This window comes from Dama dama, chromosome 9 (assembly GCF_033118175.1).
Source record: "Dama dama isolate Ldn47 chromosome 9, ASM3311817v1, whole genome shotgun sequence".
Lineage (NCBI taxonomy): Eukaryota > Metazoa > Chordata > Mammalia > Artiodactyla > Cervidae > Dama > Dama dama.
Window position 1 is genome coordinate 47,253,102 of NC_083689.1, and position 16,334 is coordinate 47,269,435.

A 16,334-nucleotide genomic window follows, 5' to 3' on the forward strand; every position below is an offset into this window, starting at 1 on the left:
TGTTAAGACAAAGAGTTCAAGTTCAATCACAACTTCAGGGTGAATTGCTTCATAGAGTTACAAAGTTAAAAAGCTCTAAATGCACGACTTACATCCAGTGGCTGGGAAGGTATTTTCAGCTTGGTGAGATGTGCTTTACTGCTGGGCTTCAGCTCAGCCATGCTGTTGCCATGAGCCTGGCTGCTGTAGTGCTCAGAGGACAGCTTTGGCTCCATGGACTCCTGTCCATCCATGGGCCGCACATAGGCAGTGGGTTTCTGTAGCATTGAGCTGGACTTTGACATCAATGAAGGTGGGAAAGACTGATTTGAGTGCTGCCCACTTGAAAAAGGTACACGGGAAGGAGAATCCCAGTTTGCATCAGGGTCCCGAGGTGATTTGGAACGCTGATGTTCTTTGCTATGGTGATCATTCCCATGAGACCTGGAATGACTGGAGCTTAATGAAGAAACAGCTTGGGGTTTTCCAGGGCTGGAAGAGCGTGATTTGGAGTGTTCTGATCCATGCTGGCCTTTTTTTCGGCTACTGCTCCCACCACTGCTGTATGAGTCACGGTCATGTCTCTGGCCACTGCTATTAGTGCCACCACTGGCACCTGCACTGGCCCGCTGGCTACTGTGTCCACTCTGTAAGCCTGAGGACCGTTTCTGAGACTGAGAAGTGCTGGGTGCAGGTCCTACTGGAGTCCATTTGCTACTCTGATGAGAGCTCCCATGTCTCTGTTCAAAGAAATTTGGGTTAGATTTTTCATCTGCTGTCGGCGGTACTGTAGGCTTGGGAATTGCAACAAGCTTTGGTATAGATCTGTCTCCTATGAAATCCTTCATTTCATCGTAGTTTCCAAGCATACTCTGAATACGACTTGACAGCTTATCTTCTTTGCTAGTCTACAAAAAAAGAGAAGTAAAATAAAACTATAAAATTAGTATAACTGGAAATAAAAGATGCTTCCAAACTAACTTCACAAACTTTAAATGGAAAGGGACTTTTCAAAAGAAGGTCTCATCTCATATGTTAAGGTTAAACTTTTAAAGCAAACTCCAAATACGTATCTTTTTATGGTGAAAAAGAAAATGCACTGTAAGTGAAAAACCTTCACGTTAAAACACTAATATTCTAGAGGACACTGAGAAATATATATACAATAGACTATAGGAGATCTTTTAAAAATCCAAATTTCACAAATAAATATACTAGAACAGTAGTAAAAATATTTTGAAGAGCAGGAAAAGTAATTATGCCTTTACGTAATTAAGTTCCAAATCAGCAGATTAGCCAATACTCATACTTAAGGCAGTCAAGGAAAACAACATATTCCTTACAATTCAATGTTATAGTTAGAAGCAGAAGTAAAAAGCTAAATGAAACAAGCTATATGTACTTAATTGTCTTTTTTTAATTAATAATTCCTTCTGTTACTGGGACACATCAAGTTAATAAAAGTCAACAACAAATTAAGCATGGAAAATCCAGTGATAAATTTTTAAATTCTGGCTATTAATTATGACCATCAAGTCCTCCAACTTTTGAAGTCAAAAAGTATATACTCTGAGTTTCAAAAATTATCTTTGAATAATAAGATCCAAGATGTTTACAAGCTTTAGGACTCGTTCACATTCCTGTATGTGAAAGAAAAAAGTTGACTAATTACATAAAAAGGAAATCAAGACTGAAAAACAAACAGAAGACCCTGAACCACCAGTATTTATTCTCAGGTTGGTATGAATCAGCAAGGACTTTAGATTATATGAAAATCAGTCTGAGAGGTAAATGTACACCAATTTATTGACAACATCAAGGTCAGAAATCAAATCCTAAACATTGGATATTTACACACTACATACCATACTACAAAATAAAATGGTAGTATGAGTCAAAGATTCTGGACCAAACTCCTATTCTTTTCAAAATGTCTTTAATCCCAAAGTATTGTGTTATAAATGATGTCAGTCTAATTGCCCTTCACTGGACAAATCTTAAAAGCTCTGAATAAATGGCTACTTACAGATCTCACAAATGGTTTCTACAAACACCAAATGTTGTAAAGAGTAAACCCAGGATATGTTGTTAATTTGTATTTCATGAGAAAAAAATCTAACATACTTTCAACATCATACTATGAAGCCAACAGTGATCACCAGTGCTGTAATACATATTATTATAGCTATTCTACACAATACAAGCCTTTAAATTATAGTAATACTTCCAATGAAAGTGTTAGAAAGTGTGAATGTGTTAGTCACTCAATTGTGTCCAACTCTTTTTAACTCCATGGACCATAGCCCATCAAACTCCTCTGTCCAAGGAATTTTCCTGGCAAGAATACTAGAGTGGGTAGCCATTCCCTTCTCCAGGGGATCTTCCTGACCCAGGGATCAAACCTGTATCTGCTGCATTGCAGGCAGATTCTTTACCACGAAGCCATCAGGAAAGCTTACTTCCAACAAAATCCAAAGCCAAATCAAATATGAGAGAAACATTTGTGGCCACTACAGTTACATTAAAGTCATCAGATTCCGTTTGGGTTGGATCCCTGGGTCTGGAAGATCCCCTGGAGGAAGGCATGGCAACCCAATCCAGTATTCTTGCCAGGAAAATTCTATGGACAGAGGAGCCTAGAGGGCTATAGTCCATAGGGTCACAAAGAATTGGACATTACTGAAGCAACTGAGCATGCACACATGCAAATCAAGTATAACGATAGTTTTTTTAAAAAGGCAATTAGTTAAACTTATTGAACACATCTGACAACATGCTTTAATCTAAATTTGACATTGTTAATTAAACATTAAACATATAAAAAGAAAATCAGAGAATCTAGTATATGATAACAGAAAAAGAACCAGATTGATACTGAAAACACTTTTATTCAAATATACTAATAGTCACTGAAACTTGATAAACTAGTAAGCAAATGGCAAGAAATAGGGAAAAACAAAAGAATTTATGAAATATTTCTCTTTGACTCATGTTATACCCAAACATCCAAGGAAACAACAGATGATGTACTTTGATAAAGAAACTTTTAATTTAGTTCAAGGCTCAGAAAGGTAAAATGCCTGCCAAGGGCTAATGGTAGAGCAAGGAATAAAGATAGGAATGTTTGAGCTAATCCATACTTAAGAAGTCTTAGGATAGAGATGGGATGGTGGTAGGGTGAGGGGCTGTAAGGATGACTTTAGGGCACTAGTGATGTTATATTTCTTGATTTGGGTATTAATTATGTGAGGTTGCTCATATGGTGAATGAAAATTCTTTCACCTATAACACTTAATTTGTGTACTTTTCTGTATATATGTTATATAGCGATGAAAAATTTATACCAAAGAAGTACATTCTATCATGAGGAAAGAAAAAAATGTTAAAGGACATAACATAGTAACTATTTCTAATATAAAAACTCAAGTTTAAACATTTTAAAAGAAAAATATGTCACATTATAGGGGAAAAAACATTCAAAGAGCAACTTACAACTTTGTATGGCTCAGCAAAGAGAGGAGAGCTAGGTGGGAAGGCGTCGTCGCCCTGCTGAATTTCCTGATTCCGCCTTTCCCGTTCTTTCATACGCAGCACATTCCGGTCTTCACGGTTCATGTTGCTATGAAGAGAAACACAACTTTTACATCACACAACAAAAGGAAAAATTAAATGTTCTGTACTCATTTTGTCAGTTTAATGCTTCAATCAGATATTCCCTTTTAACTTTCAAGTGATAACAGGCATTAGTACTGAAGTTGGGTATTGGCAATGGTTTTATCAACTAAAAACCGATAGTGTCTTCCCACAACTATCCAGACAGGAAACACTGATCCACCCCATTTAAACACTTAGCCTTATGAATTTTTTAAGTTTTCTGCTAGCTAAAAGTCAGCTAAAACTTACGTATTCAGAGGGAAAGTAGTACTTAAACCCATATATAATTCTTAGCATTTCCTATAAACCTTCTGTGGCTTCTTCTTCAGAAATCTAACTATTCTTTGTCATTAGAAGCATACAACCCACTCCTACCTACCACCCCTTCCCCCCAGGGTCCAGTGCTTTTCTCTACTTTCCATCTACCTTATCTTGATTTCTTTTTGTCCCAAACACAGCTTCCTTGGTGTCCATCCTTATGGCAGTCTGATCTCAGCTTTGCTGTTGCTCTAGATTCCCTAAAAAACGACATTTCTGCTCTAAATACATTAATATTTCAATTAACACCTCAATAAATGCCAAAACTGAGGCTTTCAGCAGCAGAATCTAAAAATAACTTGGGTTAGTAACAGTGGTTGAAATTTTACAGAAAAAGAAAAAGTCTTTTGGGAGAAGGGGTAAATGAGGGTGTCATTTCTATAATCATGACAGTATGTTCTGTTTTCAGTAAGAAACCAAGGAAAATAGATTACATCAGTGGGATTTTTGGTTAATAGGTAATAATGAAAACTGTTGTCTAATCCTGGGACAAGGGATTATCAGGGACTCTGCAACACACTCTTCCCTGGAGATATGTTTAATCATCTGTCCTAGTTTTGCTTTGTTTTGCTTTGAAAATTCTGCTGAGGGCCAAACAGAAAGACCAGGTTATACAGTGGAGTATTTTCAGCCTTATGATAAGATTCAGAAATTGTATTAAATCAGAAAATTAAAGTCAACCAAGACTGGTAGAAACTATAATTGTAAAATGAGAAAGGACAGCAAAACCAATATATTCTTGAGGACTTTTATAAGCACAAATAAACATTTAAATATAAAACTTTCTGATTTGCAATTTACTATCATTCAAATAAAGCAACTTAGTGTTTAAAAATGTGTTCCAGGTATCCAAATATATATTCAGGTTCTTTCTTTTATGTACAACTTTCTAATAAACTTAGAAAAGAATATAAACTATTTTGAGGTTATGGGAATAGTGTGTGCTTTCTTTAGTCTCCCATCAGAACCACAAAAAGTATTTGATTCTTTCTTTAATAAATACCACAAAACATCTACACTTTGGTATTCAGAAATTAAAATGAAAGAATACTTATTATCCCCTAGTACACTTGTGCCAACTAATAACTGTGTATCACTAACAATCAAACTTCAAATAGACCTCTAGAGCTATGGTGCCACAACACATGAACCTGTCTGTATCCATTTCTGCACTAACTACCAATTTCCTCTATTTCCTAAGTTTAATTATTGAAAGCTCAGGGACTTCTCCAGTGATCCAGTGGTTAAGACTCCAACCTTCCACTGCAAGGGACGCGGGTTCAATTCCTGGTTGGGGAACTACGATCCCACACAGCAGGGCAACTAAGCCCATGTGCCCCAACTAGAGAAGCTCACCCACCACAACAAGAAGCCTGTGCACAACCAGAGAAAGCCTGCTCAACACAATGGAGACCCAGAGCAGTCCCCACCCCAAATTATTGAACAATCAGACAACAACAGATATGCCTTATTTAAATTATGATTTAATTTTATGTATTCGACAGCACTAACATAATCATGCAAGAAACATGTGAACGTTTACTGCAAAAACAGATGATTCCCACAATAAAATTTCTCCTATAATTCAATAATAAAAACTTTGTTTTCTTAAACAATAAAAGTCATCACACTGAGTATTTCCTCGTTTAACAAAACTGCCAAGAAGCTCATGATGAAATTAAATGATTGCTAATAATAACTAATATCCCAGTTTCAGTTCTTACTCTCTAGGTTTTTTCTGATTTGACTTATTTTCACATCTAATACACTGGTTATATTTTTTTCCTTCTGTGTCTTTCAGTATCAGTCTCTCTGCCTAAAATAAAGTTTTCCCCAAAGCAGTAATTCCAATAATTCCACTTGAGCTGACCCAAAATTAATATGAAATTCAAATGACTCAATTTAAAGTATATCTCTGTTGTACAGGCAAAATTATATTCCTCCTATATTTTCAACTACTATACTAAAACGGAGTTCAGTAAAAAATAACAACCTGCTATATCACAACCAATCTACTAGATAAAATAATTTCTAAAAGAAAATTAGCAAGTAGAAAGAAGGTTCTTCTTCTAAAATTTTTAATTACTTAAGGTAAATTGTTTAAGTACCTATCCAGTATTTAAGTTGATATACTAATTACAAATTTTTTCTTCTAGTTTTATTGAGATATAATACACAGCACTTGAAAAGTTAACAGCATAATGGTTTGATATGTATCATAAAGTCATCATCACAGTAGGTTTAGTGAACATTCATCATCTTATACAGATGCAAAATTAAAGAAATAGAAAAACATCATTTTTGATGAGAACTCAATGATTGACTCTCAACTTTTAAGTAAAACATACAGCACTGTTAATTTTATTAAATTGTATTGTCCAGCACCTCCCTAGCACTTATGCTTATAACTGGAAGTTTGTGCCTTTTGACTGCCTTCATCCAATTCCCCTGACCCTTATCCCCCATCTCTGGTAACCACAAATCTTAACTCTGCCTCCTCTGAGTTTGTTTCTGAAGTGTAATTGATCTGCAACACTATGTTAGTTCCTGTTATACAACCTGATTTAACCTCTATACATTTGAAACTGATCACCACAATGAATCTAGTAAGATACTTCACCATACAAACATGATATATAGTTACTGACCATATTCCTCACACTGTACATTTCAAATCCTTGACTCATTTACTTCCTAACTGGAGTTTGTACCTCGTCATCATCCTCACCTGTTTCTTTCCTTCAACCTCAACCCCTCCCCTCTGGCAACCATCTGTTTGTTCTCTGTATGGAAAACTCGGTTTCTGTTTTATTGTGCTTGCTCTTTTTTTTTAAGATTCCCCATATAAATGAAATATGTAGTATTTGTCTTTCTCTATCTGACTTAAATAACTTTTTAGGATAATACCTTCTAGGTCCATCCATATTGTTGCAAATGGAAAGATTTCATTCTTTGTGATGGCTGAATAATTTTCCATTAAACATATTTATATATCACATCTTCTTTATCCATTCATCTACCAATGGAACTGCAGCTGCTTCCATATCCTGGCTATTGCAAATAATGCCACAACTAACATAAGGGTGCATATATCTCAAGTGTTTTTGTTTTCTTTTGTCTGCTGGATCATATGGTAGTTCTGTTTTTATGGGTGGCATTTCAGATAACATAGCAATGTTAAGTCCCTCAACTGTGATAACTCTATTTCATTATGTAGGAGAAAATCCTTGATTCTTACTTAGGACATATACAACACACAGGCGAAATGTTATGTTTGCCAACTCTCAAATGGTTCAATGCCCATTGGAATCTATACCTAGTATGTATAGATAGTATGCCTATAGAAAGTATTATATGTGGTGTTGGGGGGAGAGACAAGAGAGAGAGGGATGGATAAAGGAAGGAGGGAAAGACAGAGGTAAAGGAAAGGGTAAGGAAGAGCAGAAGGAAGAGTAGCAGCAGCAGCAGCAACTAAATGTTAATCTAGGTGAAGGGTATAGAGATCTGTATCATACTTTTCTTAGGTTTGAGATTTTAAAAATAAAATATGAAAGGTTAACAGTGACTAAAATATTAGAGCACAACGGGTGCTTTCCAGCATTTTTCAGCCTTGGGACTACCATCAAACTGTTTCTCCTCTAGGGCTTACACTACTTCTCTCATGACTAAGGTGTACCTCCAAATCTACTCTGCTATCCGGTTCTCCTCAACTCCTCTGTGTCATGATTTATCACATTTCAGAAAAAAATTACACTTATTACTTGCAAAGAGGGGACAACATCCACAGGCCAAGCTTCAGTTCAATAAAAGTAAATCAACATCCAAAATTTATCTAAAGCAAAATTTAATATTATTAAGTGCACTATTAACTTAATATGCAACAAGTGTCTATTACATACTTAGTATGGGGGAGAACAGAATAACCTGCCAAACTAGATTAAAGCTTATTATAATCCATTACCATTATCAAAATAGCATGGTAAAGAAATGAACAAATTGATCAGTAAAACAGAGGCAAGAAATAAATCCCCAAACATGTGGGATTTTAATAGTTTAAAAAGCCCAATCCAATAATAAAATGTTTTATTTAATAACAATTAAGAGCCATGTACTTTTCTAAAATAACAGTTATTAAAATGGTGAATACATTTCAAACTCAGCCAGAATAAAGACAAACCTTTCAGCCCAGCAGCCTCACTTGTGGGACTGTCTTCCACAGAATTACAAGCACAGCTATAGGCTACAGAGATGTTCACTGCAGTACTGTTTTTAGTGGTAAAACAATTTAAAACAATCGAATGCCCAAGAACAAAGAGATGGTTAAATAAACCATGATTTATTAAAACAAATGAAGTAGATAATTTCCAATTAACCTGGGGAATTTCCATAAATGTTGTTATGTAAGGAAAAGTAGGTGCAACACAATGTATGCCATATGACTGACAGCCTCATTATTTCTTTAGCTTAAACTTGGAAGTAGAATTGTTAAGTGCTGATTATACAGAAATACAACTAACTCAACTAATAGGAAAACATGCCCACCACCATTCTCATAAGCTAAACACAAGAAAACTGAAAATCTGAATATCCAGTTTTCATGCATAATATGAAAGATGTCTCCCTATTTAGTTAAATCATCTTTCTTACCCCTCAGTAAATATTTTGGCTGTTCCTGCAAATGTAAATAGGGAATAGTCTTCCACGTATGTATTTTCCAAAAAAGACAAACATTTAAAAAAAATTTTTTTTGGTAAAATATAGTTGTTTACAACATTGTTTTAGTTTCAGGTATACAGCAAAGTGATTCAGTTATAGACATGTATGTATTTGGATTCCTTTCTATTATAGGTCATTACAAGATACTGACTACAGTTCCCTGTGCTATATAGTAGGTCCTTGCTGGTTATCTATTTTATGTACAGTGGTTCGTATATTTTAAACCCAAGTTCCTAATTTATCCCTCTCCTCTTTCCCCTCTAGTAACTGTAAGTTTGTTTTCAATGTCTTTAAATCTATTTATGTTTTGTAAATAAGTTCTTTGTATCTTTTTTAGATTCCACATATAAGTACTATCATATGACATTTGCCTTTCTCTGACTTACTTTACTTAGTATGATAATCTCTAGGTCCATCCATGTGGCTGCAAATGGCATTATTTCATTATTTTCTATGGCTAAGTAATACTCTATTGTGTATATATACCACATCACCTTTATCCGTTCATTTGTTGATGGACACAGGTTGCTTCCATGTCTTGGCAACTGTAAATAGTGTTGCTATGAACACTGGGGTGCATGTATCTTTTTGAATCATAGTTTTCTCCAGATATATGCTCAAGAGTGGGACTGCTACATCATACAGTAACTCTTATTTTAGGTTTTTAAGGAACCTCCATACTGTTCTCCATAGTGGCTACACTAACTTACATTCCCACAAACAGTGTAAAAGGGTTCCTTTTTCAAAAAAGATAAACCTTGATGGGTCTGTTTTTACAATTACACAAGTAACACTCGCTCTTTGCCCCAAAACTCGAGTATGATCACTATAAAGTAGAAGATAAAGTCACCAATAGTTTCACTTCCCTGAAATAAATCATATTCCAAGGAGTCACAGAGAATAAAGGTGAAAATTATTACACATACAATTCTTATTTCATTTAAGAAGTAATGAACATAGTTCATAACAATATATATGAATTTTCATTCTTTTATTGCCTGCATAGTATTCAATTTAACCAGAAAGCCCCTGAAGAGGTTGTAGCTGGAATTCTGTATGACAAACATTATAATGATTGTACATGTGTGTGCACACTATTTTCGTTTCAGATAAATTTCTCCATGTGAAAATGCTGAGTCAAAGGATATATGCTATACCACTTTAATGTATACCACTAAACTGCTTTTCAAAAAGATTGTTTTAATTGACAGCCTACTAATAGAGTGTGACACTGTCCTTTAACCATGCCATTTTCAATCCAGGCATTATGAGTCTTTTTTAACTGAATCACCTAAGAAATTAAAAAAAAAATTATTCCAACGTTACTTGTTTTATTTATTCAACAAATACAGGAACCTGTCTGCTACTTCTAGGCACTATTCGAGAAGCCAGGGAAAAAATAAAGAATGACTTCTAGATGGTCCTTGATCTTGAAAGCTCATAGCTGCATTCTACTCAATTTCTATGATAGTTAAGACTGCACATCTTTTTCATGAGCTGTTTGGCCATTCATATTTCATATTTCTTCTTCTGTGAACTGCCTATTTACATCTTTTGTCCATTTTCCTATTAAAGTGATAGCCTTTTGATTACATAATAACCATTTGCTTTTCCAATCTGTGCTACATCTTAGCTGAGAAATATGAGGTTAGAAATCTTATGCTAAACTGCATCCTTACTCTACTGACCACCTCTTCAAGTCTTCTGGCTCCTCCTTCAGGACTACTTCCAAACTCTACAGGCAGGCCTACACTCTCCTCTATCTAAAATGCAAATCTCACACTGCAGTTTTTGAAATTTGTCAATACTCTCTCCAAGTCTCTTGCTTTCTTTCTGTCTTTTTGACTTTCACCTTGATCTATATTTGTTCAACCTCTCTAGAGTTTTCCATTCTTTATTTCAATGGAGTAACTATAATCAATCTAAATAAATAATTTTAAATATTTTTACTACAGACTATGTGCTATCTGTATCTTTACTTCTCAGTTACCTGTAACGAGAGACTAAAAACGAACTATACTATGGACTACATGGGACTGGGGTACTCAACAAAGGAAAGGGCTGGCTTTAACAGCCCTTTAATAGAGTTGCTACTCATTGCAGTTATTGTAAGTCTTATCCATCCACTACTAACAGCTATGTCCAAGTGAAACTGCCTTTATATTGGAACTGGGTACTTGATATTTAGTTGTGATTATGTAACACACTAGACATATGATTTAGGTAAGTAATCTATACAAATCTCACTTCTGTCCTTTAAAAAACGTCCATACTAATTGGATGGTAAGGATTAGATGAGGGAACTATTTGAATGTATTTGAATATTTAACACTATACAAGTATTTAACACAGTCCAGTGGTATTTAACATGGTCCAGAGTATTTAACACAATCCAGTGGTTAGGACTTGGCACTCTCACTGCCAAGGCCCCAGGTTTGATCCCTGATCAGGGAACTAAGATCCCACAAGCCACTTGGTGTGCAGCCCCCCTCTCCCTCCCTCTAAAAAAACAGAATAAAGGGTAAAACAAAGAATAAAGAGTGACTGTAAACAGACACAACACATCTTTTTAGGGTGATGGAAATGTTCAGCAATTAAATTGTGGTAACAGCTGCACACTCATAAACTGATTAAGAATCACTGAATTGTACACTTAAAAACAAGTGAGTTTATGGAATGCAAATTATTCCTCAATAAAGCTGTTTTTGAAAAGAGAATGAAGAAATCTTTGTCAACTCTTCCTTTATCTTTATGGCATTATTAACAAGTTTCAGACCAGTGTGTTCCTTTAAAGAATTGAGGATCCCAACTTTCTGCTTCAACTGCTCATTTCCCTACCAGAAACAACTGAGGTCTCACAACATTAAAATAACCTGGTGTTATTCAAGAGATAAAGGATATGAGTAGAACAAATGTTAACAGTCTCTCAGGTTTTGATACACTGACTTGAACAACACTGTAATAATTCAACTAGGTCTAACAGGTATAGAACATTCAACAAAAGCAGAATACACATTCTCCTCCAGTGTACACAGAACATTCTCCGTGACAGACTGTACATTAGGCCATGAAACAAATCTAAATAAATCTGAAAGGACTGAAATCATACAAAGTATGTTATTGGATCACGATGGGATGAAATCAGAAATCAAGAGCAGAAGGAAACTGAGAAATTCACAAATGTATGGAAATTATAAACAATATAATCCTAAATAACCAGTTGGTCAAAGAAGGAAGAAGTTCTAAAAAGGAAACTCTGAGATATTAATAATAAAACCACAACTCCATACCAAAACTTATAAGCTGTGCTAAAGGAAAATGTGTAATTATAAACACTGATATTAAGCAAAGAGAAAGATTTTAAACCAATCTTAAAAAACTAAAACAATAAATAAACAAAAAACTAAAAAAAATTAAAAGTAAACTAAACCAAATGAAACCAGAAGGGAGGAAATAAATGATGATTAGCGTGGAAATAAAATACATAATAGAAAAATAGAGAAAATTAGCAAAATCAAAAACTAGTTCTTTAAAAAGACCAAGAATGTTGAAAAACCTTTAGTAAACAATGACCAAGAAAAAAAGAAAGAGAATTCAAATTACTAAAAGCAAAGATTAAGAGGGGACAATATTACCAACCTTATAGAAATAAAAGATTACAAAAGAATACAATGAAAACCTGTATGCAAACAAAGTAGGTAATCTAAATGGAATGGACAAAATTCCTGAAAAGACACCAGATCACATAAGTCAAGAAATAACAGGAAGCCAGAACAGACCCATAACAAGAGGCTGAATTAGCAGTCAAAAAAACTCTTAGAAATAAAAGCTCATTCATATCAATGTATGACAAAACCCACTGAAATGTTGTGAAGTAATTAGCCTCCAACTAATAAAAAATAAAAAAATTTTTAAAAATAAATAAATAAATAAAAGGAAAAAAAAAAAAAGAAATAAAAGCTCAGAACTGAATGACTTCATTGGTACACTTGAACAAACGTTTAAAGAATTAACATTAATCCTTCACAAACTCTTCCCCAAAAGAAGGAAGGAAGAAACTTCTTCTAGTTAATTTTGTAAAGGTAATATTACTCTGTTATGAAAACATCAGACAAAGAAAAAAAATCTACAGATCAGGCTGCTGTGCCCGCCCTCTGAGATGGCTCACACTCTGTCTGTGGAGTGTGCTTCTCTCTGAATCTGAGTAAATCCATTTCTTACCTAAAAAAAAAAAAAAAAAAAAAATCTACAGATCAATACAAACCTTATATTTACACAAAAGTCCCCAACAAAATATTAACAAACCAAATCCAGCAATATTACAAAGGACTATATACCATGACCAAGTGAGGAATGCAAGATTGGCTTAACATCCAAAAATCAGTTAAATTAACACACCATAACAATAGAACACAGGACAAAAACCAGATGACCACCTCAACGGATGTAGAAAATGCATCTGACAAGTTGCAACATCCCTTCTTGACAAAACCACTCAACAAACTAGGAATAGAAGTAAATTTCCTAAAGCTAACAAGGTATATCTACAAGGAAAATGGAGCTATCATATTTAATAGTGAGAGACTGAATGCTTTCCCCTTAAGATCAAGAAAAGAACAAGACAAGGATGTCCTTTCACCACTTCTAATCCACACTGTATAGAGGTTCTAGTCAAGTCAATCAGGCAAAAAACAGAAATAAAAGGCTCTGAACTGGAAAGGAAAAGTAGAATAATGATATCATATGTAGAAAACCGTAAAGAATCCACTAAAAACCTGTGACAGCTAATAAATGAGCTCAACAAAGTTGTAGGACATAAGATCAATATACAGAAAAAAATTAATTCTACTTCTATAAAGTACAATAAACAAACCAAAAATGAAATTAAGAAAACAATTACATTTACAGTATCACAAACACACACACAAATACTTAGAAAAAAATTAACAAAAGAACAGCAAAATTCCAACTCTGAAAACTACAAAACATTACTGAAATAAATTAAAGAAGATCTAAGAATATGGGAACAATCTTATTCATGGATTTGAGAATTTATTAAGATAAAAATACTCCTTTAATTGATCCACAGATTCTACAGAGTCCCTATCATAATATCCCAGCTGACTTCTTTACAGAAACTGATGAGATGATACTAAAATTCACATGGAAATTCAAAGGTTCCAGAATAGTCAAAACAATCTTGCAAAAGAAGAAAGTTGGAAGACATACACTTCCCAATTTCAAAATTTACTAGAAACCTCAAAAGAGAACCAGCAGTCTGGAAATATATTAATACTTCACATTTGTAACAGATTTTCCACAAAGATGCCAAGACAACCCAATCAAAAAATAGGGAAAGGACTTGAATAAGCTTTTCTCCAAAGAAAATATACAAATGGCCAATAAACACATGAAGTGATCCTTAACATCATCAGTCTTTAGGGAAATGGAAATCAAAACTAAGAGATACAACATCACACCCATTACGATGGCTATTATCAACATTTTAAAATCTTGTTTAAAAAATGTTGGCAAGAATATGAAGAAATTAGAACCCTGAGCAGTGCTGGTGAAAATGTAAAATGGTGCAGCTGCTGTGGAAAAGTTTGTTGCTCATTCAAAAAAAGTATATAACATAGAATTACCATATGATCCAGCAATCATACGCTTACATATACAGCCAAAAAAACTGAAAGCAGGAACTCAAAATAGGTATTTGTACACCCCATGTTCATAGCAGCATTATCCACAGAAGTCAGGAGGTGGAAGCAACCCAAGTGCTCATAAACAGATGAATGGACAAACGAAATGTGGTATACACATACAAAGAAATATAATTTAGCTTAAAAAGGAAAGAAATTCTCACACATGCTACAACATGAATGAAGCTTGAGGATATCAAAGCTAAGTGAAATAAGCCAGTCACTTACATGAGGTATGTAAAAAAGGCAAATTGACAAAAAGCAGAATGGTGGTTGCAAGACACTGGGCATAACGGAATAGGGAATTATCATTTAATGGGTATGGAGCTTCTGTTCAAGATGCTGAAAAAGTTCTGAAAATGGACAGTAGATGCACAGCACTGTAAATGTACATAATGCCACTGAGCTGTACATTTAAAATGATTAAAATAAATTTCATTATATATATATAACCACAATAAAAAAATATAGTACTCATAGTTTAAAAAAGGGTGCATTCCCAGAGAACCAGAAATTCATCACCTATAATTTTTTAATAAAAACATGTAGTTTTATAACCTTTTAAAATTTAAAACCTCAAAAATGGTTGAAAGAGTAAAATGTGACCTTTACCTTGCCTTTTTCAAATGTTCAGAACTAGTGTCTGCAATGTTGCAATTTTTTTTTAACTAGTGTTGATTATTAAATGATTTACACTTCAAAAGTCAAAATGAGAACTGAGCTAAGATTTCAATTATTTCAGAATCCAGTTTATTACAACTGCGATTAAACGTAACTTTATGTTAAAGCAAACAGCCTCACTGGTTTTTAAGTTCCTCTTGCCTCATTTGACAGGATTTCTCCACCCAATGAGAGTCTGAAGAGGTCATTTCCTATAAGGAAGGGAAACAGGTTGTACACTGGAGATCAAAGCCAACAATAACAAAACATCAGGTACCTGGGATGGGGAGGGAGATGGAAGGGAGGTTCAAGAAGGAGGGGACAATGTATACCTATGGCTGATTCATGTTAATGGTTGACAGAAAACAACGGAATTCTCTAAAGTAATTATCCTTCAATTTAAAAATAAAAACTAAGCTGGGCTTATCTTCCCAGCACACATTAAAAAAAAAACAGGTACCAAAATAGAATTTTGCATGAAAGGACCTTTCATCTGAAGAGACTTCTATAGCCTTCAGGTTTAAACTAACTAGTAAAGGGACTTCTCTGGTGTTCCAGTGGTTAGGGCTCTGCGCTTCCAATGTGGGAGGGAAGGATAAGAGGGGTTGATCCCTGTCTGGGGAACTAAGATCCCACATGCCATGCCACGTGGCCAAAAAATAAAAACAACATAGTAAAAAAAAAATGGAAGCAAAGACAATTCCATACCATTTTTGCTTTATTCTATCTTTACATATCATCTAACTTCTCATAATAAAGTTTCATAAATCATTTTCAACTAGGCCCTCAAAGCTTCCCAGAAATTTTACTTTCTCTGACAAATGCTCTTTCCTATTCCTCACAGGAATTTTCATGGAGTTCTATGACTCTTCCTCCTAACTTCCATTCCACTAATGACCTTGTCTTACTGAACAAAGATTAAAAAGATTAAAGATCAGAGAGAAATCTTCTCATCAATCAACCATCAACTTTCAAACTACCAGCACTGCATCCATTTTCTTCTTTCCTCTGGCTAAAAAAGAAAAAGCATTTATCAAAGAACAATTATGCCCATTTTGCTATCTTCTTCTAGACTTTTATCAGTAACTGACTTCTCTACAGCAAGGTCAACTTTTCTCTCTTTAATTAATCCTTTCTCTATCATCATTCAAACATATTTATCTTTAAAAAAAGAAAGTCTTTCCTGGTCCCACAGATCTCTCAAGCGACCAGTCTACCTCTCCTCTATTCTCTTCCATGGCCAGGACTTTTTGGTGATTCTCCACTTTCTCTGCAACCATTTGTTTTACTCAAAAGTTACCCAAA

The 16,334-nt window shown here is 34.5% G+C and overlaps 1 protein-coding gene across 4 annotated transcripts in view; it reads right to left on the reverse strand.

The window, feature by feature from the left end:
* The window catches only part of AFF4 (ALF transcription elongation factor 4), a 79,370-nt gene that overhangs the window by 48,483 nt on the left and 14,553 nt on the right, over positions 1 to 16,334 (reverse strand). For 3 of the 4 annotated variants that reach the window (XM_061151295.1, XM_061151296.1, XM_061151293.1), the window contains exons 2-3: positions 3,472 to 3,598; positions 93 to 887 (exon numbers count right to left, since the gene is read on the reverse strand). In XM_061151295.1, the coding sequence (XP_061007278.1) occupies positions 93 to 887; positions 3,472 to 3,594 (918 nt within the window). In that variant the 5' untranslated portion in view covers positions 3,595 to 3,598. Of the gene's footprint in view, positions 1 to 92; positions 888 to 3,471; positions 3,599 to 4,059; positions 4,152 to 16,334 lie in introns of all 4 variants that reach the window. The other variant, XM_061151294.1, reaches the window with a different exon arrangement.